The sequence below is a fragment of the Phoca vitulina genome, unplaced genomic scaffold, assembly GCF_004348235.1.
Source record: "Phoca vitulina isolate PV1807 unplaced genomic scaffold, GSC_HSeal_1.0 scaffold14, whole genome shotgun sequence".
Classification (NCBI taxonomy): Eukaryota; Metazoa; Chordata; class Mammalia; order Carnivora; family Phocidae; genus Phoca; species Phoca vitulina.
In genome coordinates, this window is record NW_022589717.1 from 7958201 (window position 1) to 7982682 (window position 24482).

The 24482-nt window shown below is 35.7% G+C and overlaps 2 protein-coding genes across 15 annotated transcripts in view; one reads left to right on the forward strand and one right to left on the reverse strand.

Moving 5' to 3' along the window:
• The window catches only part of SCLT1 (sodium channel and clathrin linker 1), a 215143-nt gene extending 212962 nt beyond the window's left edge, over positions 1-2181 (reverse strand). For 3 of the 9 annotated variants that reach the window (XM_032412836.1, XM_032412835.1, XM_032412841.1), the window contains exon 1: positions 1571-1699. In XM_032412836.1, the coding sequence (XP_032268727.1) occupies positions 1571-1604 (34 nt within the window). In that variant the 5' untranslated portion in view covers positions 1605-1699. Of the gene's footprint in view, positions 1-1570; positions 1703-1795 lie in introns of those variants that run through there. The other 6 variants (XM_032412837.1, XM_032412844.1, XM_032412839.1 and 3 more) reach the window with 5 other exon arrangements.
• A 111-nt stretch (positions 2182-2292) lies between these two features.
• CUNH4orf33 (chromosome unknown C4orf33 homolog) lies at positions 2293-24196 on the forward strand. 6 transcript variants are annotated; one of them, XM_032412848.1, is made up of 8 exons: positions 2293-2394; positions 3128-3219; positions 6186-6404; positions 11772-11961; positions 16129-16189; positions 18739-18790; positions 18937-19136; positions 21346-24196. In XM_032412848.1, exons 4-8 carry the CDS (start codon positions 11781-11783, stop codon positions 21449-21451), a joined length of 600 nt encoding a protein of 199 aa, XP_032268739.1. In that variant the 5' UTR covers positions 2293-2394; positions 3128-3219; positions 6186-6404; positions 11772-11780; the 3' UTR covers positions 21452-24196. The 6 variants fall into 6 exon arrangements, with proteins under 6 accessions (XP_032268739.1, XP_032268737.1, XP_032268736.1 ...); XM_032412846.1 differs by lacking the exon at positions 6186-6404 and having other exon boundaries at positions 2293-2605; positions 3132-3219; XM_032412845.1 differs by lacking the exon at positions 6186-6404.
• The last annotated feature ends 286 nt before the right edge of the window (positions 24197-24482 follow it).

The following is a 24482-nucleotide window of genomic DNA, read 5'->3' on the forward strand; positions in this document are numbered from 1 at the left end:
CCTCCCCACCTCAACCAAACTCATCACCCAACTATTGTCTCCCACCACTCAAGATGGTGGCAGCCAGTCTTCCTTATGGGGTGGCAGATATTCCCACTTCAAACCTGAGAAATAATGCTAATGTTATAGTATCATTATAGTGCATCAATAATTTTAGATAATATATATATAGTGCACTTAATATGTACTAGAAACCATGCTTTATTTACATCATCTCATTTAATCCTTACAACCCCATGAGGGTTATTGTGCCAATCTTCCCATTTTACAAATGAGAAAACTAAGGCACACAGGAGCTAAGTAACTTGCCAAAGGTCGAAGACCTGAAAAGAGATAAAGCCAGGATATGAACCTAAACAGACTGAATCGAGAGGTTGAGTTCTTAACCACTGATTTATAAAGCTTCCAAAATGGAACTTAGCACTTTTTTCCTACCTTCCCTGTTGCTTAATGCAAAAAACCTCAGTTGCCCTCTACCTCATTCTCTCTGATTCCCTAATCTCCAATCTAACTGTACTACCTTAGTTCACTTCCTGTGTAATAGTCACCTAACTGCACTCTGCTATAATGCATATTCCTCATAACAGCCATACCAGGCTTTCCAAATCACAATTTGATCATGCTACTCTCAAGTGAATTCCTTTCAGTGGTTCCTATAACCTGTGCAATGGTCCAAACTCAACACACAGCAGACAAGGCCCTTCACTATCCAGCCCCATTCTTCCCTTTCAGCTCCACTTGCTATTTGCCTATATAAACCACATTCCATACAAGCCAACCTTCTTGCAAATCTTTAACAAAACATATTCCTAATCCCCTCAGTGCTGCATATACTATTCTATTTGGGATACCCACACAGTTCTTTATCTAGTAAATTCATATTAGTACTTCAAATTTCAGCCCAAATGGCACCTCCTTTGACCACAGTTAATAATAATCCTGTAACAGTTAATATTTGTTTAGCACATTTGTTTAGTGTCAGATACTATTATAAATCCTTTACATATTTTAATACTCATTTAATCATTCCAACAACCCTATGAGGAAACTGAGGCAAAAGAGTTAGCACTTGCTGCCACTTCAGTGTATGGAATTTATGTATTTCCTAACTCAAATTAAATTCTTGGAAGGTAGAACTGTCGTCCTCATCTTTGCAGCAGCTCTGCCTGTATAGAGCCTGGTACATAACTGAAACAGGAGTTCAATAAACATCTCTTTACAAATGGCCAGAACTGTGCCTCCAGGTTCTAATGGCAGACTTGGAAACTCTTCCTGGCCATTAGCCCTCTAATTTCTCCAGAGCTTGCGAGGAGCTTAACAACCATGTTTAGTGTCTAGTAGAGTCCCATGTAAGCTAAAGGAACCTTACAAGGATTTACCAAACAGTTCTGCTTAAGTATATACACATCCTCATACATACTACCAAGCTTTTTGCAAAGCTAACTTAAGTTTTTACAAATTTCCATGCACAAAACAGGCATTAGAAAAACATTAGTTGGTCAGCAATGACGACATTAAACCTTACATGTAAGAATTCTCAAAATATTCTCAAAAGGAATATGGAGCTTACTTTGATCTCTCAGAAAGTCGATTTCTGTGGCCATTTCGATAGAATTTTAGTTTGGAGCTTTCACCACCTTCACTTTCTTCAAAAACAACAAAAACAGAACAAAACCCCACCACCACCACCACCGAAAAAGAAAAAACCCAGAGCTCGCTGTGCGGGAAAACAAAACTAAAGCAACGCTCCGGAGGTTGTCAAGCACTCGAGCGGTATAATCAGCATCCTACTCACGCGGCGTCAACAGCCCCGCCGCGCCTTCTTCTCCCGAGTCCCAGCGTAGCCCCTCGCTCAGGCAACAGACTTCAGATTTCAGGTCTGCTGGGGACCCACCAAGTGAATTTTGTTCCACGTTCACCCGAATCCCGGCCGGGTAAACGGGGACGCAGGTGGCTATAGGCGTCCCGCAGGTCACTCGGGGTCGTATCGGGCCACTTAGGAGACAGCCGAAGGAGCCGGCAAGAAGCCGGGTGACGGCGTCCTTGGAGGAGCGTTTGGGGTGGAGGCGTTGACTCCAGGACGGCGGGGAAACCCGGGGCCAGCAGCGGAAGTCCACTCGGCCCGCCCTGCGACTTTGAAACCGGTGCCCCGGACCGCTCCTTGGAGACGGTAACGCCGTCTGCGTCATCACGTGGCCGTCAACGCTTACGTCATCGCGCTTCCTAGAGTCCTTACACGCCATTGGCTATCTGTCAAGCTATGGGCGGAGCTGTGAGAACCTGGGTAACAGTGGGTTGAGCCACTAGCGAGGCAGTGGTCAAGCTCGCTGGCCTGAGTCTTCTTGTGGTGGAGCCTGGTGTTTTTTAAAGAAAACCCCCAAGATGTAAACGTAGGTAGGGCATCAAGTACATATGTTAAATGCCCCCGGGATCTTTGATACTTAACACTTCTGGACTGGGAGAACCTGCTGGCCAAAAAGAGTGGGTGGAAAATAAGTGGATTTCTGTGGCTGGAGGCGGAACCCAGACTGGCGGCTTCAGAGCCCACCACCAAGGCTGACCCTCTGGAGGATTTTTGAGTATGGGCTTGATCTCCAGAAGCTAAGTACGATCCTGCCTCTTTGGGTCTTTAGAGGAAGGAAACATCTGTTTAAATATTTAACTGTGTGTCAATAAGGCATATAGTTAGAGGTACTCCAAAGATCCTGCAAATTCAGCAGTTATTTCTTTAGAGATAACTTTACTTCCTCAAAAAGAAGAAAAAAGTTACATTTTTTTTTTGTCAGAAAAAATTAGGCAAAACTTTATATTTGGGGGTAAATGACAACTTCCAGCATTAAAAATTGATTTTATCTGGGTTTAAGCCTTATCTTAATATTGCAGGAAATTTCAACACTTAGTAATAAAAATGTTAACTTGAAGCTAGCCACTAGTTTTAGTGCTTTTTAATAGATTGTGTGTTTTTATTGAAGTAGTTTCACTAAACAGGCATGTCAAGAGGTAGCTCCATTTGGCTTTCTCTTTAACAATTTAAGTTTTATTTTCCTGTACTCTTAATGTTATATAAACGAAGTAATGTTAGCAGAATGTATTAAGAAATTTTAAAAATGTGTCCAACTATGTCCAGCTAGGTATTTGAAGTCCTGAAGCTTTCTGCATACTCACTACTAAGAGAATGCGGTGGTCCCTTCCTCTAAAGACTGGCTGTTAAATATGAAGGTATATCTAATAACCATTTAAAAAGTTTAGTTTTGTATCAGTGAAGATTGAACTTGATCTGGTTTTTGGTAGCCATGAAGTTAATACAAATAAGTTATTGGAAGGAGAAATTGAGTGGGCAAACTTCAACTTTTTTGAAGGTCAGTGTATGACTTTCTTCATGAACTCCTCACTGACTCCCCAAGGGCTTGTGTTTAAGTTCTCCTACATTTGAATCTGTATATTGTCATATTGTAGTTTAATTTGGCACCAAACAGTTATAAACTTAATTCTACATTTACACTAGAAGTTGATAAGATATATTAGTGTTTGTGAAAGCAAAGAGTACCTTCTTGATATAAATGATGAGTGGTCTTTGTGTAAAATAAATATCTGAAGTTGGAATTTTTATCTCTGTACTTGAACTATTTGGCTTATATGGTCAAGTTCAATACAAACTACATTTTTGGGATTTGGGGTTTATTTGGGGAGCTGGTTTACAAGATTCTGCTGAATTTCAATGGAGTTTTTTCAAAATATTTTTCATCCTTATGAAACATAATTGTTATGCTTCCACTTGTCCTTAAAGTATTCCCTCTAGTGTTGCTTGCTTTTAAAAGTTCCTTTGTGTCCTCTACCCACTTTCTCCAAGGAAGGTGCTTCCTTAATACTTCATGCTTCTTCCTCCAGTCTCTATCATATTGTTTTGCAGTTTGTCTCCAGGCTCCATCAGAGTGCCTGGAACTCAATAATGGTTCAGTAAATATCTGATGAAGGAATTAATTTAAAGAATTCAGTGGATGTGCTTGGAAAGTATCTATTAGTGTAATTGAGTACAAGGAATGAGAAGTGGGAGAAAAATTACTTAGTATGTTTTTAACCATTCTCTAGCCCCAATTTCATGTTTTTATGTTAGATATATTTCTTCAATAAAGAAAACCCTTGAAAACTGATAGCTTTTACTAATATTAATTTGTATAATAAATTGACGTTGAGCACCCAGTACTATGTGGAAAGCATCATGAAGTATTTAAAGTTGGAAATTTAAGCTAGGGTCAAAACCATATGAAACATTCTCTGATATAATTAAATGCCATAAAAAAAGATATTTTTAAAATTTTCTTAATAATTATGTTTATTTTAGGGGTGCCTGGGTGGCTCAGTCAGTTGTGTCCAACTCCTGATTTCAGCTCAGGTCATGATCTCAGCTCAGGGTCCTGGGATTGAGCCCCACAAGGGGCTCTGCGCTCAGCGTGGTCTGCTTGTCCCTCCCCCTCTGCTTTTCCCCCTGTTTGTGCTCTCTCTCTCTCTCAAATAAATAAATAAATTAAACAAATAAGTAAAATCTTTAAACAAATTATGTTTATTTTAACCAGCCAAGAGAAGCATGGCCTAGAAATTGGGAGCTCTCTTTTTAAGCTTGTCTTTTTTATTATTATAATTTTTGTAATAAAAAATGATATGAAATCTACTCTCAGATTTTTAAGTGTAGTGTAGTAGTCTTTACCATATGCACATTGCTGTACAGAAGATCTCTAGAACTCTTCCATCTTGCCTGACTGAAACTCTATATCCACTGAACAATAACTCCTTTATTTCCCTCTCCCACCAAAAGTGATTTTTAGAAAACAAAAATAATAGTTTCGGCAAAACAAATACAAAAGCTATTTTCCCCCAAAGAGGTTTTAAAAAGTATGTTATAAGCAAAATATATTTAGGCTGAACCATGTGAAATTGTGATTTTCTGCAGTTTCATATGGTATAGTTTAATACTTTACCTGAAAATATTTGAATAATGGCTACCCACTAATGTAATCTCTGCTCTTGCCGATCAGGAGGAAATGGTGGTGTCTTTACTTTAAAATGTAGAATATGCATAGTATTCTCAGAGTAGCTGTGAAGTTCAGGTGCAGTGACTCCTTCTGAATTAAACCCACAGATCCTATAGACATTTTGGTAACTCAGCAACCAAAATACAGAGTGATTCTATTATTTGGAAATATTGTAGTTCTGTAAATTATTACCTTTTCTTGAGAAGTTTAGAAGTTTATGTATGATTATGTTATGAATTTACATTTAATCCTGTGTAGAAACAATAAGTTCACACTGTCTTGGGTGAAAGAGACACTAAATGAAGGAAAATAGGTTGATAACTGCTGAAGCTGCTAGGATAAGTAAAACTGAACCAACCAGAACCATGTTGTACATCTCTAGGGCACTTAACCATATTTTATTATCTCAAGGGTCAGTTAGACCATCCTGCCTGGCAATCTAGTTTTTTTAGGAAAAACACTTAAGAAACATGTAATTTTAATGATTTGAAACAGAGGTATTTCCTTTTTTTTAATTTATTTTTTTAAGATTTTATTTATTTGAGAGAGAGAGAGCATGAGCCTGGTGAGGGGCAGAGGGAGAAGCAGACTCCGCAGAGCAGGGAGCCCGATGTGGGACTCGATCCCAGGACCCTGAGATTATGACCTGGGCCAAAAGACAGACGCTTAACTGACTGAGCCACCCAGGCACCCGAGAAATATTTTCTTTAAGCAAACCTGTATATACTTTAATAATAACAGCTACATGCATTCTAGGCACTGTGCTAAATACATATATATATATATGTATAGAGTATATAATGTATATATTATGTATCTCCACTTAGAAAATCCTTTTTACAGTAACTTGCTGATGATCATAGTTGGAAAGTGTCTGAATTGGAATTTGAATCTAGGCATTCCAATGTCACAATCTTTGACCAATATGTATATGCCTCCCAGTAGTGTAATATCATTTACATTTAGGGTAATATTATTTACAGCCAGTGTAATATAATTAATGTACAGTTTTTGCTTATATCGCCAGTTAACCTTTAGTTACATTAAGTGAATTATTGCTGTATGTGTTCTATTGTAATCTTAATGATTCACAGTTCATTTTCAGATTGTTACACGGTATTTATATTACTAAATTACCCTTCCTTCTCCTTCTAGAAAACCACTCAAACTTGAGTGGAATAATTAAAAGTTCAGATGTTCTCTGGTGGTCCTTCCACGTTTTTCTCCCCTGCAAAAACCCCGAGAGTCGGCTTCAGTCCTCCCAGCCCCGCCCCCGGGATGTGTAGGCAGCTGGGTGCAGCCTAAGGCGGAGCACTCGCCAGTCACCTCCCCAGAAAGCAGCGAGCTGAGTGTGGCACGGAAAAGAGCTTCCTGGTCTGTGTTTTCTTCTTGTGTTCTCTTGTTATGCGTTGTTTCCTCGGTCGTTGCTTGCAGCTTCGCCCAGTCTTGTTAGCTTTTTCTCTGGGAACTTATTTTTCAGCTGCTTCTTCTGCTGGCGCAGTTTACTCCCACTTCCCGGGTGACTTCCTCATTTCTCCGTTTTTCTTATAAATGGGCGGGGGGGCCGGTGGAAGCAGAATGCAAACTGAAAAATAATTATTGTAGGAAACTAAAGAACATTTCGTAAATAGAGGAATTTGGAAATTTTCCTTGTAAAACGTTGTGTTGAGAAAACATCTTTTTCCATAACTTCCTTCTTTTAACCTTTGTGGAACATTTTTCGTCTCCTAGGCACTTAGTGCTCTGCGGTTCTGTCTTTCTCTTCCTTCATTTCCATAGTACAGACAACCAAGAAAATAATTTAAAAATTGTGACTTTTTTGATGAAAGAGTAATTTGAAGAATAGAGGTTAAAATGTGGAAAAACACAAATTAACAATAAACATTCTTTTAAGAAAGTCTAAATAGCCAAAATCAAAATTGCATATTAGGCTGGTGATCACTTTGAATGAATATATTCTAATATTCCCAGTATTCATTCTGACATTTAAGAAATGTTCAGCATATATAATATAGAGAAGAGGTATATCACGTGCTCTGAGAGATCCAGCCATAAAATGGACTTTAAAAAATATTTTTAAATTATTCATTTAATTTTTTTTTTTAAAGATTTTATTTATTTATTTGACAGAGAGACACAGCGAGAGAGGGAACACAAGCAGGGGGAGTGGGAGAGGGAGGAGCAGGCTTCCCATGGAGCAGGGAGCCCGATGCGGGGCTTGATCCCAGGACCCTGGGATCATGACCTGAGCCGAAGGCAGAGGCTTAACGACTGAGCCACCCAGGTGCCCCTCATTTAATTTTTTAATAGTAATGTATATCTATCGTAGTATAAAATTCAGGTAGTTTTTTTTTTTTTTTAAGTAATAACAGTTGAAAGTAAGCCTCCCTTGCTCTCTTGTCACAAGCAGATAATTCCCTCAAAAGAGGTAACCACTGCCATCACTGGTTTCTTGTATATGCTTCCTGAGATAGTGTATGCATTCACAACAATAGATGCAAATAGTCTTCTTTTTTAATAAAATAAATTCATACTTTTTGCACCTGGCATTTTTTCACTTAATATATTTTAGATATATATAGAGAGCTGCTTCACTCTTTTTTAGCAGCAACGTAGTATTTCATTGCATGATATAGCGTAAATTCCTTACCGGTCCTCTACTGATGGGTATTTAAATTGCTTACGGTATTTTGTTATTGTAGACAGTGTTGCAGTGAATATCTTTATACTTAATGTCATTTTGAATATGTGCAGGTGTAATAACTCCTAGAACTAGAATTATTGAGTCAAAGGATATTTGCTTTTTTTGTTTGTTTTGATAGATTTTGAGGGATTGCTCTTCACAGAGGCTGTACCAGTTATGTCCCAACAATAATGTGATTATTTCTCAGTGTCCTCATTATCACAGCATGTTACCAAACTTTCTAATTGGTGAAAATAGTAATTTATTGTTGTTTTAATTTGCATTTCTATCATAAGTGAGGTTGAACATTTTGTATTTACTTTCTGTCAACTGTTTTTCCCATTTTTCCATTGGGGTATTGAATCTTTTTCCTTATTGATTTTTAGGAGCCCTTTAAACATTAAAGAAGTTAGTTATTTGTTTGAAATACAAGTTGCAGATATTTTTTTCCCCGAACTATCTTTTGATTTTGTAATGGTGGGCTTTTTTTGGTGGGTGTAGGCAGAATTCTGCTTTCAGTTGTTTTTTTTTTTTTAAAGATTTTATTTATTTGACAGAGAGAGACAAAGCCAGAAAAGGAACACAAGCAGGGGGAGTGGGAGAGGGAGAAGCAGGCTTCCCGCTGAGCAGGGAGCCCGATGAGGGTCTCAATGCAGGGCTCGATCCCAGGACCCCGGGATCATGACCTGAGCTGAAGGCAGACGCTTAATGACTGAGCCACCCAGGCACTCCCTGCTTTCAGTTTTGTTATTTTTATGCAGCCAAATATATCACTTTTTTCTTTGATGTCTTTTGGGTTTGGGGTTATATTTTAAAAGGCTTTTTCTAGTATAAGATCATCTTTAAAAATTCATTTTTTTCTTTTTTAATATGGTTTTTATTTGTAAATCTTTGATTCATTTAAAACTTAGTTTGGTGTAGGGATTCGACCTTATTAAATTGGTTGGACTACAAAATGAACCGATTGATAATAGACCTGGTTGGTTAGCTACATGAGAATCATCTCTAACTCCCCATAGGCTTATGCATAATTTCCCTAGCACCTGGTATGGTACTCGAAACAAGTGAGTAGTTAATAAACCTTTGATAAACTAAACTGAAAGGAAGTTTCTAGATATATTACTTTAGTTACTTACCTTTGTTTTGGTTGAAAGAGAATGATACCACAAACACAGCTGATTTCTTTTGCACAAAACCGTAGAATCATGAAATTTGGGATCCAGAGACTAGAATGATTATTCACTTGACAAATAAATAATGAGTTCCTATTACTTACAGGCATTCTAGTTGGGAATGGGGAGAGAGCAATGTACAGGCAGTAGAGAATGACAGGAAGTGGAGCAGGGGATGCACACTAGCACAGGTCACAAAGGACATTGATAGTTGAACTGTCTTTACTTCATATGAGCACATGCGCAAACAAAAAAAAAATTATTGAGAGGTAGTGAGAATTAAGCTTCAGGAGACAGTTCTAAGTATCCCCAGGAAGTTGAAAGGAGAATCAGTTGTTTCTGTCTGGGTCCATGTTATCTTTAGATTACATTGTAAACTAGTGGGCAGGACTATACTTTTTAGGTTACTTTTGTTATAAATATTATGCACACTTAGATTAACTTGGATTAACATGAGTATTCTTTAAGCAAATTAACAAATTTGTCATTCTAATAGGAAATTATGCCATTTTATGCAATTAAAGCCAAAATTACATTCTACCCTTGGGCATGTCAGCCATGGCACTCCTCCCTGCTGATGGAAGTCTAGTCAATATTTCTTGCAGTAATTTCAATCACTGCTCAAAAACATCAGGGAAAAGGGCCAGTAGAAAGTCTTGAGGTACCACTACTTTATACTCTCAACAAGAGTAGCTCTGCTTTTATATTTAATTTCTTCTTAACTTTCAGGTAAGATTACATTTTGAATTAATTTAAAACTATAAAGTACACCTCACTCTGACCACAAGACCCACCATGTGTGCATGGAACTGACCGGCCATTTTTAGGATCAAATCCCTGGATATGCTTTAATTCCATTTAGATGTAAAGATGATTGCCTGCAAGAGCTGGGAGTTGGAAATTCCTAGTGGAAACCCTACTGATTAGGATAGGGATCCTTTTAATGTGTGCGGTGTTTTTGTAGATACGGTGGTTCTGTGGAGAATGAGTGAATCTGCCAAAACTTCTTAGTCGCTAAGTTATATTTTGCCAGGATTGTCAAGCTCCAAGTTAGGAGAATAGCATGTTCTCTCAGCATATTGGTATAAGAATCAGATTTAATCAGCATTTCTAACATCTTGATTTATTCTTATTTCTTCCTATATGCTTCAAGATGATACTTACTAGTACCAAAATTTGGGATAAAGATTTATCCATTTATATATGAAGAATGTGCCTTGATATTTCAACTAAAGAAAATCAGTATATTATTGAGGTATTTTATTCCATATAAATCAGTACTAAATTCTACAAAAATCAGAATCAGTTTATACTGTCTTATCACTCATTGAGCTTATTTTAATAATAAAGAATATAAATTATTGAATATATCCTCTTCTCAAATACTGTTAGTTGCAAATGGGTTATATAATACCAGAATTATTTTTTAAAATTTTTGAGGTTATCAATTAAAATTTGTTAGCCTGGAGTGAAAATCAGGAAGAGCTGCATACTTTAGAAAAAGGTTTTCAGAGATCTTGGATTCCTGTGTGCCACAGAGCTTATATATTTGGATCTCCGAATGATTGGTACCTCGTAGGTATTCAGTATGTATTAATTGAAATAAATTTATCCAAAACTTAACTTTATTATTTGCAGTAAAAATAACATATGAAGCAAGGAAATGTATTCAAAGACTTCAGATAAGGGAAATTGAAGTCTGGAAATAGCATCATTACTAATCAAGAATAAGATATAAGGACCTAGTATGATTTGGGGAATCTACCACTCTTAAAATAAATTTTGCATCTCCTTGCAGATTCCTGAAATATCTTCATCTGGGAAAACATGGCTTACATTGGTTCAGTTTCATGATTTGCCAGCCATATGACCTTGGACAAATCGATTTCTTCAGCTTCATGATTTGCCAGCCATATGACCTTGGACAAATCGATTTCTTCATTGGACAATGAGGATAAAAATAGTTCTTTGCAAGTTTGTTGTGAAATTAAATGAGATAATGTTTGTAAAATGCCTGATATGTAGTGTTTAATAAAAAATGTAATTTTATTAATATAATGCTATTTATGTCCATTTAATCCTTAGAGGAAAAATCTAAAATGCAAATACTGCTTGTAGCAAATGTATTTAGTCTATTTCAAAGTTTAAATGATAAATTCTGTTCCCATTTTTCAATTGGAGAGAAGGGATTAACCAAACATGTGGTCATTTAACATGTGAAATTTCAACAGTTGAAGCAGCTAAGAAAATCTATACCCTGAGACCAAGGAAGACAATATTAAACTCTATTAACCTTGAAATGGTTGGAGTACTCCCCTCCCTGCAACTCCCACCCTACAAAGAAAGGGTTTTAGCCAAAGAAACAAGTGTTAGCAGCAGTGCTTCTGCTGATTTATAGAGTTATTTTTTTTATCAGATTGAATTTTATTATAAAGATCTTGATTCCCAAGGGATCCAATAATTCGGACACCTGCACACTTTAGAATAAAAGACAAAGGATGGCATAGAAACTTGTAGTGTTTATAGTTGTTAAGTATATAAGTTCGTAAGTATATAGGAACAGTTTCTTCTGTGGACTTAATTACAGTTTATAAAAATGATTTTGATACACTCTTTACAAGGTGACTTGAGCTGGATCTAGACTTAGTTCTTAAACTTTTCTAGTTCTAAAACTTTTAGGATCCAGTTACCTATTTTACAGTAGAACTCCTGTCCATGGTTTGCCATAACACAAATGGCCTTTTGACTCTCTGAACTGTGTTCTTGTCACTCTGCTGCCTTCCTGTCTGCTTTTTGACATTGAAATTTTCATTTCATTTCATTTCCAACTAAAGGAAACATTTGTTTATTGTTAAAGAGTTTTTTTAAATTTTTTTTTTCCTTTAGAATCTTCAGATGGATTTTAAAATTGAACACACTTGGGATGGTTTCCCAGTGAAGCATGAACCAGTGTTTGTCAGGCTGAATCCAGGTGATGGAGGAGTGATGATGGAAGTTAGTGCTCCATTTTTCAATGATCCTCCAGCCCCACTTGGAGAACCAGGAAAACCTTACAATGAACTGTGGGATTATGAAGGTAAGTGGAAGTACTGTATTTTATTGCAAATATAAATCTCTTTATAATAACCTCTCCTTGAATTATTATTTTATCTTGCTGTAAGGAAGTGAGTGCTCTTCTGAGCAACTGACATGTGCAGTTTCTTCCATTCTCTACCAGTCTCTCATTCTGACTTTTTCACCATCACCTATGTGACTTCAGCTATATAACTAGAACAGTGAAAAATGGCAAGTATAAATCCAGATTTTTAAATTGCTGCCACATTTCTTTCCTTTACTTCTGATACCTATTTTAAAAAGAGTTCACCATTTCTGTTTTGTCTTTAAGTATCTTCAAATTGCTGCTTTAACCTTATAAACCTTCTTTGTGGAAGTTTGGGGATGTTTTACTTATTATAGAAATACTATCAACTTTAATATGAAATGTAGTTTTTATTTTATACTGGCAATTAATCTCACATGTCAAATGAAGGCCAAAGGACATGCCATAAAATTACACTGTGCCAGATTTGCTATATGATCCCCTTCTAATATATTGTAATTAAGCTACCAAACTTATCTTTCTGAAATACTCTTTATGATTCCATTCCTCAGATCACAAACCATAACTATCCCTGAAATAAAGTTCAAACCCTCATATAAGCTTTCAGAATACTCATAAATTGGGCTCTTCTATTCAATCAAAAGCTCTTTTTTAATATAGCAATGTTACATTAGTTTCAGGTTCACAACATAGTGATTTGACAAGTCTGTACATTATGCTATGCTCACTGCAAGTGTAGCTACCATCTGTTTCCATACAGCACTGTTATAGTACCATTGACTATATTCCCTATGCTGTGACTTTTATCCCTGTGACTTATTCATTCCATGACTGGAAGACTGTATCTCCCACTCTCCTTCATCCATGTTGCCCATCCCCCTACCCTCTGCACCACACCTTCCCCAGCCCCTGGCAACCATCAGTTTGTTCTCTGTATTTATGGGTCTGTTTCCACCTTTTGTTTACTCATTTGTTTTGTTTTCTAGATTCAATATGTAAGTGGAATCATATGTCAACCAAAAACTCTTGACTTCTGAAAGGCTAGTGGTCTTACTATCCATGCGTATTCTCACCCATGTACCTTTTCTCATTCTATTCCCCCCCCCACCTCTAATGCACTTAGTTCAAGGTCTAATATAGGTTTCATTTCTTTAAAGAAACCTTTGATGATTCCTGTAGTCCATACTAACATCTATATAGCATGCATTTTTCAGTGTTAATTTATTATATGTAAAACATATGTTATCTTTTACTGATACAGAACTTTTACATACCAGCTACCTAATGGTGTAGACACTAATGTGACTTATCTACTAGAGGTACTATAGACACCAAACTGAAGAAGTCCTAAACTCAACTCATCCACTTCTCTCATAAATCTGCTTCTTTCCCCAATTGCCCAATCACTGTAATACATCGATTCACTAAATATAAAAATATGAGATCTTTCCAAGATGTCCTTTTCTCTCATTCTCCATATTTGGATTTATTTATGAGTCCTATCAGCTTCACCTCTAAATGTTTCTCTAATTTAGTACCTCTTCTTCATTCACACCATCCCTACCATAGGTTAGGACTTTATGATCTTTTACCTGGGCTAGTCAAAGCATCCTTAATAGTCTTTTTACCCTTCGGTCTATCCTTCACTTAGAAGCCAGAGTGATCTATCGAAAATGAAAATTCAAACTCATAATTGAGGTCCTTACAAACCTTCTCAGGCTTCCTGTCCTCTCAGGATAGTTTCACCCTTCTTATTATGATCTCTATTAAGATTTTCCATGACCTAGCCCCTTATTCTCTTTGCAGCATTACTTCTTTGTGCATTGAAATGTTTGCCTAGGAAGACTGAACTGCTTGTAGCTCTTTAAGGGATGGTATTTCCTAATCATGTACATTTGATTATACTTCTCTCTCACGCTGGAATGCCCTTTCCATCATTCTTCTTCCCCCAATTCCAACTTATCTTTCAAGTTGGAGCTTAGATAATACCCTCTCCAGGAATCCTTCCCTAAACTACTTTTTGGAGCTAAGTGTCTGTTTTCTTTTTTTGTGTGTAGCAGCAACCCATATCTCCTTCCCTTGTGGTATTTTTATTAAGAGTATCAACTTGCGGGGCACCTGGTTAGTAGTAGTAGTAGTAGTAGAGCTGAAAGCAGTAGGTTAAACATCTGCTTTCAGCTCAGGTCATGATCCCAGGGTCCTGGGATCGAGTCCTGCATCGGGCTCCCTGCTCTGCGGGGAGTCTGCTTCTCCCTCTCCCCACCCCCACCCCCCGCTCCTGCTCTCTCTTCCTATCTCTCTCTCTCTCAAATAAATAAATAAAATCTTAAAAAACAAGAGTATCCACTTTGTCTGATTAGATTGTAAGCTAATTAAGGTACTCCCAGAATTTGATACAGTATTTAATACAGAGAAGATGCAAAAATGATTTTAAGATGATATGCAAAATAGTAATTAGAAGATGTATTAGAGTTCTCCAGAGAAACAGGACTGAGAGGGAGAGAGAGAGAGGGAAAGACAAAGAGAGAAAGAGTGTGTGTGTGTGTGTGTGTGTGTGTGTGTGTGTGTAGAGAAAGAGAAAGATTTATTTTAAGGAATTGGCTTATGCAGTTTTGGAGGCTGACAAGTACAAAATCCGCAGGGTAGAGCAGTAGACTGGAAACCTAAGGAAGAGCTGATACTGCAGTTTGAGTCTGATGGTCTGCTGGCAGAATTCCTCATGGTCAGGGGAGGTCTGCCTTTTTTCTGTTAAGGCTTAGATGATTGATTGGATGAAACTGATTGATTGGGTAAGACTCAGCCACATTATGGAGGGTAGTCTGCTTTACTAAAAGTCTACTGATTTAAATGTTAAATCTCATCCAAAAAAATACCTCCACAGAAACATCTAGAATAATGTTTGACTAGATACCTGGGTACTGTGGTTGAAGTTGACACATAAAATTAAGCATCATGGAAGCATTCTAATTCATTTAGGTAAAAGACTTAGAAAGGGACAAGACTCTGAACTGTTGGTGGAACTGTATCTAAATCTTAGATATTTCATTATAAAAATAACACATGGAAAACTGGAAACAACCTAAATGTCTATCATAAAGGATTATGTGAATAAATTATAACATTCTGTAGAAGAATACTATGCAGTAATTTAAAAGCATTAGGTTTCTATATGCTGGAAGTGTTTTTGTGAAAAAGGATAGTTGTAGGCAAGTATGATTCCATAATTGTTTTTTAAAATCCATGCTGGTAAAATAGGTTGTAGAAGGACAGAAAAAGTCTGACAGGTTTTAGAGCAAAGTGTGAAGAAAAGGACTTTGACTTTTTACTTCATATGTGTTTATATTGTTTTAATCATTTATAAGAAATATATATTACTTTCATAATTAAATAATTTTTAAAGGATGACATGCTCAGAAAACTCCAGGAAGTTGTAAAGAGAAGAAAAATCACCTACTTGTATTCCCTCTATCAGAGATAACCAGTCATTTTTTGTGTGTGTATGCATACTTTGCAGACATCTAGACACACAGGCACACATGCACATTCTTAGTCCATGTACATTTGGTTATTTTTCTGCAGCCTGCTTATGAAATATCATGGCTATCTTCCCATATCAAAAAATATGTAACTGTATAGTTGATTGTAATGACTGCATTATATTCTATTGCATGCAATATATAAATTCCATAATTTATTTAACAGCTCTCCTATATAATAGTTTTATTTATATCATAGGAGATAACCAGGTAGATCATTCCCTATTTTTGAGCAGTACTTTGATGAACAGCATTATACTTACTTTTCCCAGCTGTCTGATTATTTCCTTAAGATAAATTCCTAGAAGAAGGTAACTGGCTCAGAGTCTGTGTAATAACATTCATTTTTTTAAGAACCTCACCCAACACTAGGCTTTATTAATATTTTTAACTTAGGACAATCTGATATGGGAAAAAATTGATGATTTATTTTCTATGTATTTCTTCTTCCAGGCAATGTGTATTTATTTGCTTTTCACCTTTTCCTATGGGGATAGAATTATAGTTAAAAATAATGAGTTAATTAATTTTATATTCTAAAAAATAAATTATTTATTACTGAAGTAAAATTAAATTTCTCGGTATATCTTATCTCTGTTTTCAAAAGTTGTGGAAGCATTTTTCTTGAATGACATAACTGAACAGTATTTAGAAGTTGAACTTTGTCCGTAAGTATAAAATTCTTTCTAATTACTACATAATTTTAATACAGTTAATTTCTAGTTATAAATTATATGGTTCATGGTAAAAGCTCAACCAAAAGGAAGAATGCTAATCTGAATTATATATAATTCTTTATTTTCAAGTAAGCATATAACTTATATTTTATAAATATTTGAAAATATTACATTGATATTATTTTCAGTTCACTAATGTGGCTGGTTTTCTAATAAATTGAAAGTTTTTTTGTAAAATGAAAAATCATTATAAACATCAGAAACTGTCTCTCACTCTTTATTCTGAAATTTGCATCATTATGTATTAGCTATTCAGAAATAAAGGGAGATATAGATACAATGAATTGAACTAGTTTCTTTTAGAGAATTTTTTAAATAACTAGATTAAACTTGAATTTTATGTATTACGTATTATATATTTATATATTCTTTCCTTTATTCATCACTCATTTATTGAGTATATACTGTGTCACTTTGTGTTCAGTGCCAGGGATAAAAATTAAATCACACATAGTTTTTTTTAGACTTATTAAAAATATTAACCTTGGACTCTTTTGTTCAAATTTAACCAGTCCTTTGGGAACCCTCTTTACCTTGTTGGCAGTTTTTTCCTATATATGTGAAAAAGTAAATTTATGCCTATCTGTCATCTATTACAACAAATTTTAAATTAGTAAAATATTTAGTAATGAAGTATTTCTTTGTATTGCCATTATTCATTTTAATTGACCTTTAAATACCTCTCAGTATCTAATATCCAGTAGCCTCTGTCCCTTTGTAGGGTGGGCAGCATCCCAAACAGTTGATTTAAGTGAGATTTTAGATATCATTTTCTTTTTACTTAGTTTGATTTCTTGCTAATTCTAATGTAGAAAACATAGCTGTTCACAGTTATATTTTTTGAGAATAATCATGTATCTTTGTGTGTTACCTTTTAACTAACATGCCAGAATCTTTTATTGAAAAATATGATTTAACTGTCATGTGAGGTAAGAAAACTTCAACTCTTGTGTGATTATTTTCATCATACAGGTGAGAAAGCTAAGGCAAATAGATTTATAACTTGTCTAGAAAGCAGTTAAGAACTTGGATATGCTAGAATTCTAGTTTTATCCTTAGTTTTAATTTTATTAGATGATATCAATTTATTTTCCCAAGGTGATGACTTAGTAATAAATGAATAGGATAATTAGATTCTCTTATTTTAAAATTATATGATAACCATTATGTATAAAATCAATAATTTAAAAATATATTTTCAAGTTAAATTATTAATAAGTTAAAAAAAATCCATAGAGTAGTTTGGTTTCATATATTACGGGACAGTTAATAATCAAGAATCATGGTTTTGCTTCAGGCAATCAACTTCTGTGACAGTTAATTAACCTCTGGGAATATTGTTGTTTTAATTTGCAAGGACTTTTATCCCTCTTAGGATATTCTTAAAGTTGCATAATAATAATAAAAATAAGCAGAGAACTTTTAAATGAAAAATAATACTTGTCTTCTGTTAGAATAGTTTACTGCAGGGAAATCCTCCCTGAAAAGCTCACAACAGACCATCTGAGGAGAAATGTTTAGTCTTTTCCACTGATAGTAAATTTGCTTCATGTAACTACTTGAAATCCTTTGATTCTTACTGACCTGGCTAATCCCAACTATGCTCTCTTAATAGAATTCCATCTGAGGATATATTTTGTTTCTTTGAAAATGTGTCATCAGTGTCTGAAACTAATGGTAGAAAGCAGGAAAATACAAGAGGCAGGCCAGTCGAGGACAGTTGTGGGAGAGAATAGATCCAAATTAAAATCTTCAGCCTGTTGACTTATATTAGACAATCTATGTTTTTATTTTCTATCTTCCTAATGAGCTTCAAGATAGTTTTTTTAACCGAAATAACCTTTAGTAAAGTTGTTGGATTCAGACTTAGAAGTTGGTGCCAGCTTCCCTTAGGGTACTGTAGTTTTTGAAATGGGTTTTATTATGAGCACCAGATACTATGGTATCCCCCCCCCCCTTTTTCATACTTTGCACCATCTAACCAGTTGAAGTATTTTATGTAATTTCTTATTTACAGAATATAAAAAGCAGTCTGGACATGTGTAGCTTTATGCATTTGACTGCAGTTGTCTGAAAAATGATAAACTCAAAGATTGGTATTTTAAGTAACTGAACACACTGGTTCTCCCTATAATTATCCAATATTCATACTGCAAATTTTTTTAAAGATTTTATTTATTTGTTTGACAGAGAGAGAGACCAGCAGGAGCAGGAACACAAGCAGAGGGAGTGGGAGAGGGAGAAGCAGGCTTCCCGCGGAGCAGGGAGCCCGATGTGGGGCTCGATCCCAGGACCCTGGGATCATGACCTGAGCCGAAGGCAGATGCCCAACAACTGAGCCACCCAGGCGCCCCAATTCATATTGCATCTTTTAATTATTTGGAAATCTAGTTATAAGCACATATTGCAGATATGAAGGAAAGTAAAGAAAATAACATTTGTTTCTTTCAAACACTCATGATGAGTTTTAATTTTGACAGTCATGGACAACATTTGGTGCTCTTACTCTCTGGAAGACGAAATGTGTGGAAAGTAAGTAAATAAAAATATTAGACAAAATCCTTAAATATAATCTTAAAGATATATATGTCATATGTAAAAGATATATATATCTTATATAAGATGTTTAAAGTATAAATCTGAATTTACCTTTTGTGTTTCACATGTTGTTTCTGTAGCAAGAACTTGCTCTGTCATACAAAGTGTCTAGAGGAGAGACAAAATGGGAAGGCAGAGCTTATCTTCCTTGGAGTTATTTTCCACCAAATGTGACAAAATTCAATTCATTTGCAATTCATGGATCAAAAGATAAAAGAAACTACGAAGCTCTTTCCCCCGTACCTCAACATGAACTGCAACAAGGACAAAAACCTGATTTGTAAGTAGAAAATAAATGAAGATAGGTTCCAACTCTGAGTTTTTTGGAAACTAATTTTGGGTAGAACAGTAGTAACATTTTTCACTCCAAGAAGACGTATGTGTACAAATGCCTAGCAGAGTCATGTGTTCCCTGATTGTCCTCAGTGAATACTCGACAGACTGACTTTGGACAGACATAGGCTCTCTTACTGCTGTCAGTAGAGCACTTATATTTCCATAGTGCTATGAGAAAAGTCTTACTTAGTGAGTATTGCCACAGCAAGTATCAAAGTATGGTTGCAAATTCATTTATGATCCCTTTCAGAGCTAAATGGCCAGAGACGTCTGTGTTTCCTGGTGTGGGTAAAGGGTTAATAAATCCTTTCTTGTGGTTTGAGAATGTGATCTTCAGTTAACTCTCTAGCTCTCTTCCCCTAGTAACCTCATAAGGATAAAAATGTCAACTATATTTCTAAGCAACTTTGCCTGTCATAATAATGACCCTTAATTGGTAAACTGATTCTGATCTGAGAGGAATTATGAATAAACTCTGAATACCTGATAGGGGCCACCTGGCTTTGGGATTTCCCTTTAGCAGTCTTGTTTCCCATGGGGATGCTAGAAACTATAATAATGAAGTTATTATTACAAGAGATATTGGCTCCTGTGGGGCAGCAGGCATGTAAGCTAAGGTATCTCCTACACTTTTTCAGTTTGAGTCTTAGCTCTTTGCACCTGAAGTTGTCACTTAAGGAGAATATAGCTCCTGGCCAGCCTTATAAGTGCTTCATGGACTGCTATAAACACAGTAAAGGCAGATGCTGTCCTGGGGCAAGCTGAGATTCCTGCTCTGTATCTCTCTGGGTGTACTTGGTGTGGCCCAGTCTGGTGAGATTTCATGTTTAGAAGAGCCTAAAGAGATATCCTGGTGGACTTTGAACCATGGTAGACTTTCCTGCCTTTTTCCCCTTAGAAAGTGCTGTACTGTCCTTCTCCCTGTTAGCTTTTTCCTTCCTGTCGTGCTCTTACTTCACTCACTTTGCCTTTATCTTTTCTAGCCTAGCCTTTATTCTGCCTGACACACATTTCCCTTTGCTTTTGTCCCCAGTCCTGACCCTTTTTCTTATCCTTCCCTGTTGCCTTTCTCTTCATGCTACCTCTAATCCATCTCTGTTGTTTCCCTAACCTCTTTTTTTATTTTAATTTTTTAAAAATTGAAGTACAGTTGCTACACAATGTTACATTAGTTTCAGGTATACAACGTAATGATTCAACAAATCTATATATTATGCTATGTACACAAGTGTAGCTACCTTCAGTCTCCGTATAATGAACGCTATTACAATACCATTGACTGTATTCCCTAGGCTGTACTTTTTATCCCTGTGACTTAGTCATTTCATAACTGGAAGTTTCCTAAACTTCTTAATTCTGGATTGACAGTGTGACTCTAAACCAGGTTCAGCCTGGTTCAGCCTGCTCAGTGGGGGGCAGAATGGGACAGGAATCCAGATGGAACTCACTCAGGGCCCTCATATCAAGATGGCTTTTTTTCTCTGGCTCTTCACCACCTAATGCCTTCCTGTATTCGGGCTCCTCCTTTACAAGTTATTGGAGACTTACCCTAGATAAAAGTATGAGTATACCATTGGTCAAGGTAGAGTCAGGGCAGAATGATTTTCTGCACAGCTGAGATCCACTGTAACATGTTAGTTAAGCCATTGTCTCCTCATTAAGCCACAATACTTAAATGGTTTTCTTAGAAAGAAAAGAAGTAGGATTAAATCTCTTTTACATTCACCTCTCTTGCTTTGGCAAAGTAGTCTATCCTCTAAGTTACAGAGCTGAAACTTTAAAACGATTATCTATATAGCATATAAAATATATCAAAATTTGAATGTAAAAACATCTCTAAGAGTATAATATTTGTTTAAGGCTAGATAGAATGAGTCAGATTTTGAGGGTTGATTTTTATTTCTTCCCTCAGCTGTGAGGGAGCTTTTCTAGAATTAAGAGGAGAGTGTTTTGAGATGTCAGTGAATTTCAGAGCTGAATGTTTGATAGCAAGAGTGAGAAAGTTGTACACATAGAATACATCTTACCTTTGGTATTTTTAAAATAGAATGTTGTTCTATCACAAATGTGACAAAATAAATAGCCCTTCAGGATGACTATTTCACAAATGCGTAATTCATTTCAATTCTCACCTTCTTTTTATTTGTGTTTAGTCATCGTCTGGAATACTTCAAGCCTTTCAGTTTTAATACACTGCTTGGAGAAGAATGGAAACAACCAGAATCAGAGCTGTGGTTAATAGAGAAACCTGATGTATAGGAGTATAGTAGATGACCATATCAGTCATTTCTTCTCTGTGTCTTTTAAGGTAAATCAATAATATGTATAATCTCTTTTAATCACGATACCACCAGCACACTTCAAGAACAACTATTTTCATAGAGGTCAGTGAAAATATAGTATCTTTGCAGCAAGTTGTATATGAGTTAACAAGAAAATGGAAAGTTTGTAGATGACTTTAACTAGAAAGTTAAAATGTTTCTCAGAGTCATTCAGTCTAGGAGCCATCACATCAATCAGTTCTATCTGCCTTGCATTACCATCACCCCAGATATCCCTGACTCTGTCAACCAACACCATTATTTCTGCTCCCACTTCCCTAAACCTCAGCCAGCCTGAGACTGGAACATCTTATTTGTGCATTTTTTTAAGTTCCATATAACGTACAGTAATTCTTTACTCAGAATCTTCTATGCATTCTTGAAGTGGGTTGAAAACAATGACCTATTTCAGTTGAGCAGGAGATCCACATCTGTTAAGGCATCATTAAGATACATATGTATTTAACCAGCTGTTTTTCCTGTCTTGTGACTATTTTTAGTCTGTAGAAGGAAATGGAATGAAGTAGTCTTGAAGTTGGGCAACAGATTCTGCTTTCATTTACAAACAAATGACATTTTCTTAATGCTGTTAAACCAAATGCCAAAATATCTTCACTTTATTTTGTAAACATCAAATACTCCTGGTCTAGGATTTTTCAAGTTTTGTGATGTGATATAGTTCAGAGTTTAAAGCCATGTAGTAGATCATCTATGAACTTCTCCACCAAACCTGGTCCTTCACTAGCATTCTTAACTCAGAGAATAGCAGTCTTGCAGAAGAACTTTTTTTTTTAAAGAACTTTTTTTACTTGTACAGAATACCTAGTTGTCTACCCAACAATATACTTTATCCTCTTCCTTTTTACTAACAGAGCTTGAATTTTTAGGGTCACTGCTCAAAAACATTTTTCCAGATTCCTCTACAGATAGAAATGACATGATAAAACAGTTCAGTTTAATGAGATGTAAGTATACAGTGTTAGGTAGAACTTTAAGAAAAGATGTTTTAGAGATGAAAGATTCAGATGCCATACACATTTTACCTTTTGTCCTTTGCCCTCCCCTTCCTTTTTCCTGAATTGCATAATTGAAACCTGAGGTAACACACTAGCTATATTGTATCAATGAGGAGACAATCCAGGGTCAGCTGAGCAGTAAGACGAAGGAGCCTGGGTTCTAAACAGTGCAATAGAGTAATGTATCATATCTGGACTGCCTACCTATAGATTTCTTTATATAGGAGAAAATAAGCTGCCTAATTTGCTTTTCCAAATTGATCTCTACATTCAATACAATCCCAGTTAAAAATCCCAGAAGGATTTTTGGGGTAAGAGAGAAAGAGACATTAGACTTCACCAAAATCAAAACTTTCTGTTCATCAAAAGCTTCCATTAAAAAAGTGAAGAACTAAGCCACAGATTGGAATAAAATATTCAAAATATCCGTATCTGACAAAGAACTTTTACCCAGAATATATGAAGAACTCCTATAAACCAGTAATAAAAGGAGAAGCCAGTTAAGGACACTTCACAGAAAAAAAAATATACAAAAGGCCAATAAGTATATAGAAAGTCAACGTCACTTATCATCAAGGAAATGCAAATTAAAACCACAAGATACCACTAAATGACTAAAACTACAAAATATACACACTGGTTAAATGGTTAAAACTGAAAAAGACTGACAATATCAAGCAATAATGGGAATGTAGAGTACCTAGAACTTTCATACACTATGGATAGGAATGTAATATATGGTACAACCACTTTGGAAAACTGGAAATTTCTAAAGTTAAATACACACCTACTCTGTGTTTCAGCAGTTTCATTCTTAGGTATATAGAGAAATGAATGTTTATGGCAGTTTTATTCATAACACAAAACTATAAACAATCAAGTTTCTACCCACAGGAGAATGGATAGACAAACTGCAATATAGTCAGATAGTGGAATAACACTTATGAAAACGAATGGACTACTGGTACATGCAATAACCTACATAAATCTCAAAAGCATCACATTGAGCAAAATAACCCAGGTACAACATTCTGCATAACCGTCTGTATGAAGGCCAATTATAGGCCAAACTAGGCTGTAGTGATGCATCTCAGAACAGTGATTGCTCTGGGTGAGGGCAGGGGATTAAAATTAGCTGGAAAAGGGACATGAGGGAATTTGGGGGTGGGGGGAGTAGTTGAAATGTTTTGTATCTTGATCTGGCTGACAGTTACTGCATACATTTATCAACATTCCCAAAGCTGTATATTTAAGATTTGTGATTTTACTCTATGTAAATTATACCTTAATAAAATATTGTTATAAAATAGCTGTAAATTAAATGGAGTTAACTTCTACTGTATGTTGTTCCATCGAACAATCACTAGTGCTAGCTAAATGTGGCTTATTAACTAATTTTTTTCATTTATTAAGTATGTTTTCTATCTGAAAAGAGAGCTGGTATAAGATAAATACTGACTTTTACAAAAGGCCATAAATGTCTTCATAACTACATATCATGGTGGCAGTGTTAGGCATCCTAGATAAATTCAGAAAATAATTTAAAAATTGACAATAGCAACTGACTAATATGGCAACAATATGCCGGTTTTGGATAGGAAAGGCATATTTAAAATAGTCTGTGGTGACTTACTAATAAAATACCTGAAGCAATTTTAAAAATGCATATAAAACGATCCAAAAAAAAAAAGAGATATATATTTAGTGTGTCCTGATTTGAAAAGTGAATCAATCATTCTGAATCACAGGTTCAGATATAAAGTGTAAGTGTTTATAATATGGGGAAAAGTAAAGCACAAATATTTTAGATATAACCATAAAAATATTGAATTTGAATGTTGTGATTTGTGAACTTTCTAAAACCCAGTAGGGATCCTCTTTTTATCTGTTTAGGTGTCTTTAGAACATCTTAACTTTTTCTCATCTAGGTAAGAGATATTTTCCTTCTTCCAA

Excerpts from the sequence above, each read along its gene's own strand:
- CUNH4orf33 (XM_032412846.1), top strand. Across the intron at positions 11,962-16,128 it reads TGAACTGTGGGATTATGAAG|TTGTGGAAGCATTTTTCTTG; the intron begins GTAAGTGGAAGT and ends TGTTTTCAAAAG. Across the intron at positions 18,791-18,936 it reads GAAGACGAAATGTGTGGAAA|CAAGAACTTGCTCTGTCATA; the intron begins GTAAGTAAATAA and ends TTGTTTCTGTAG.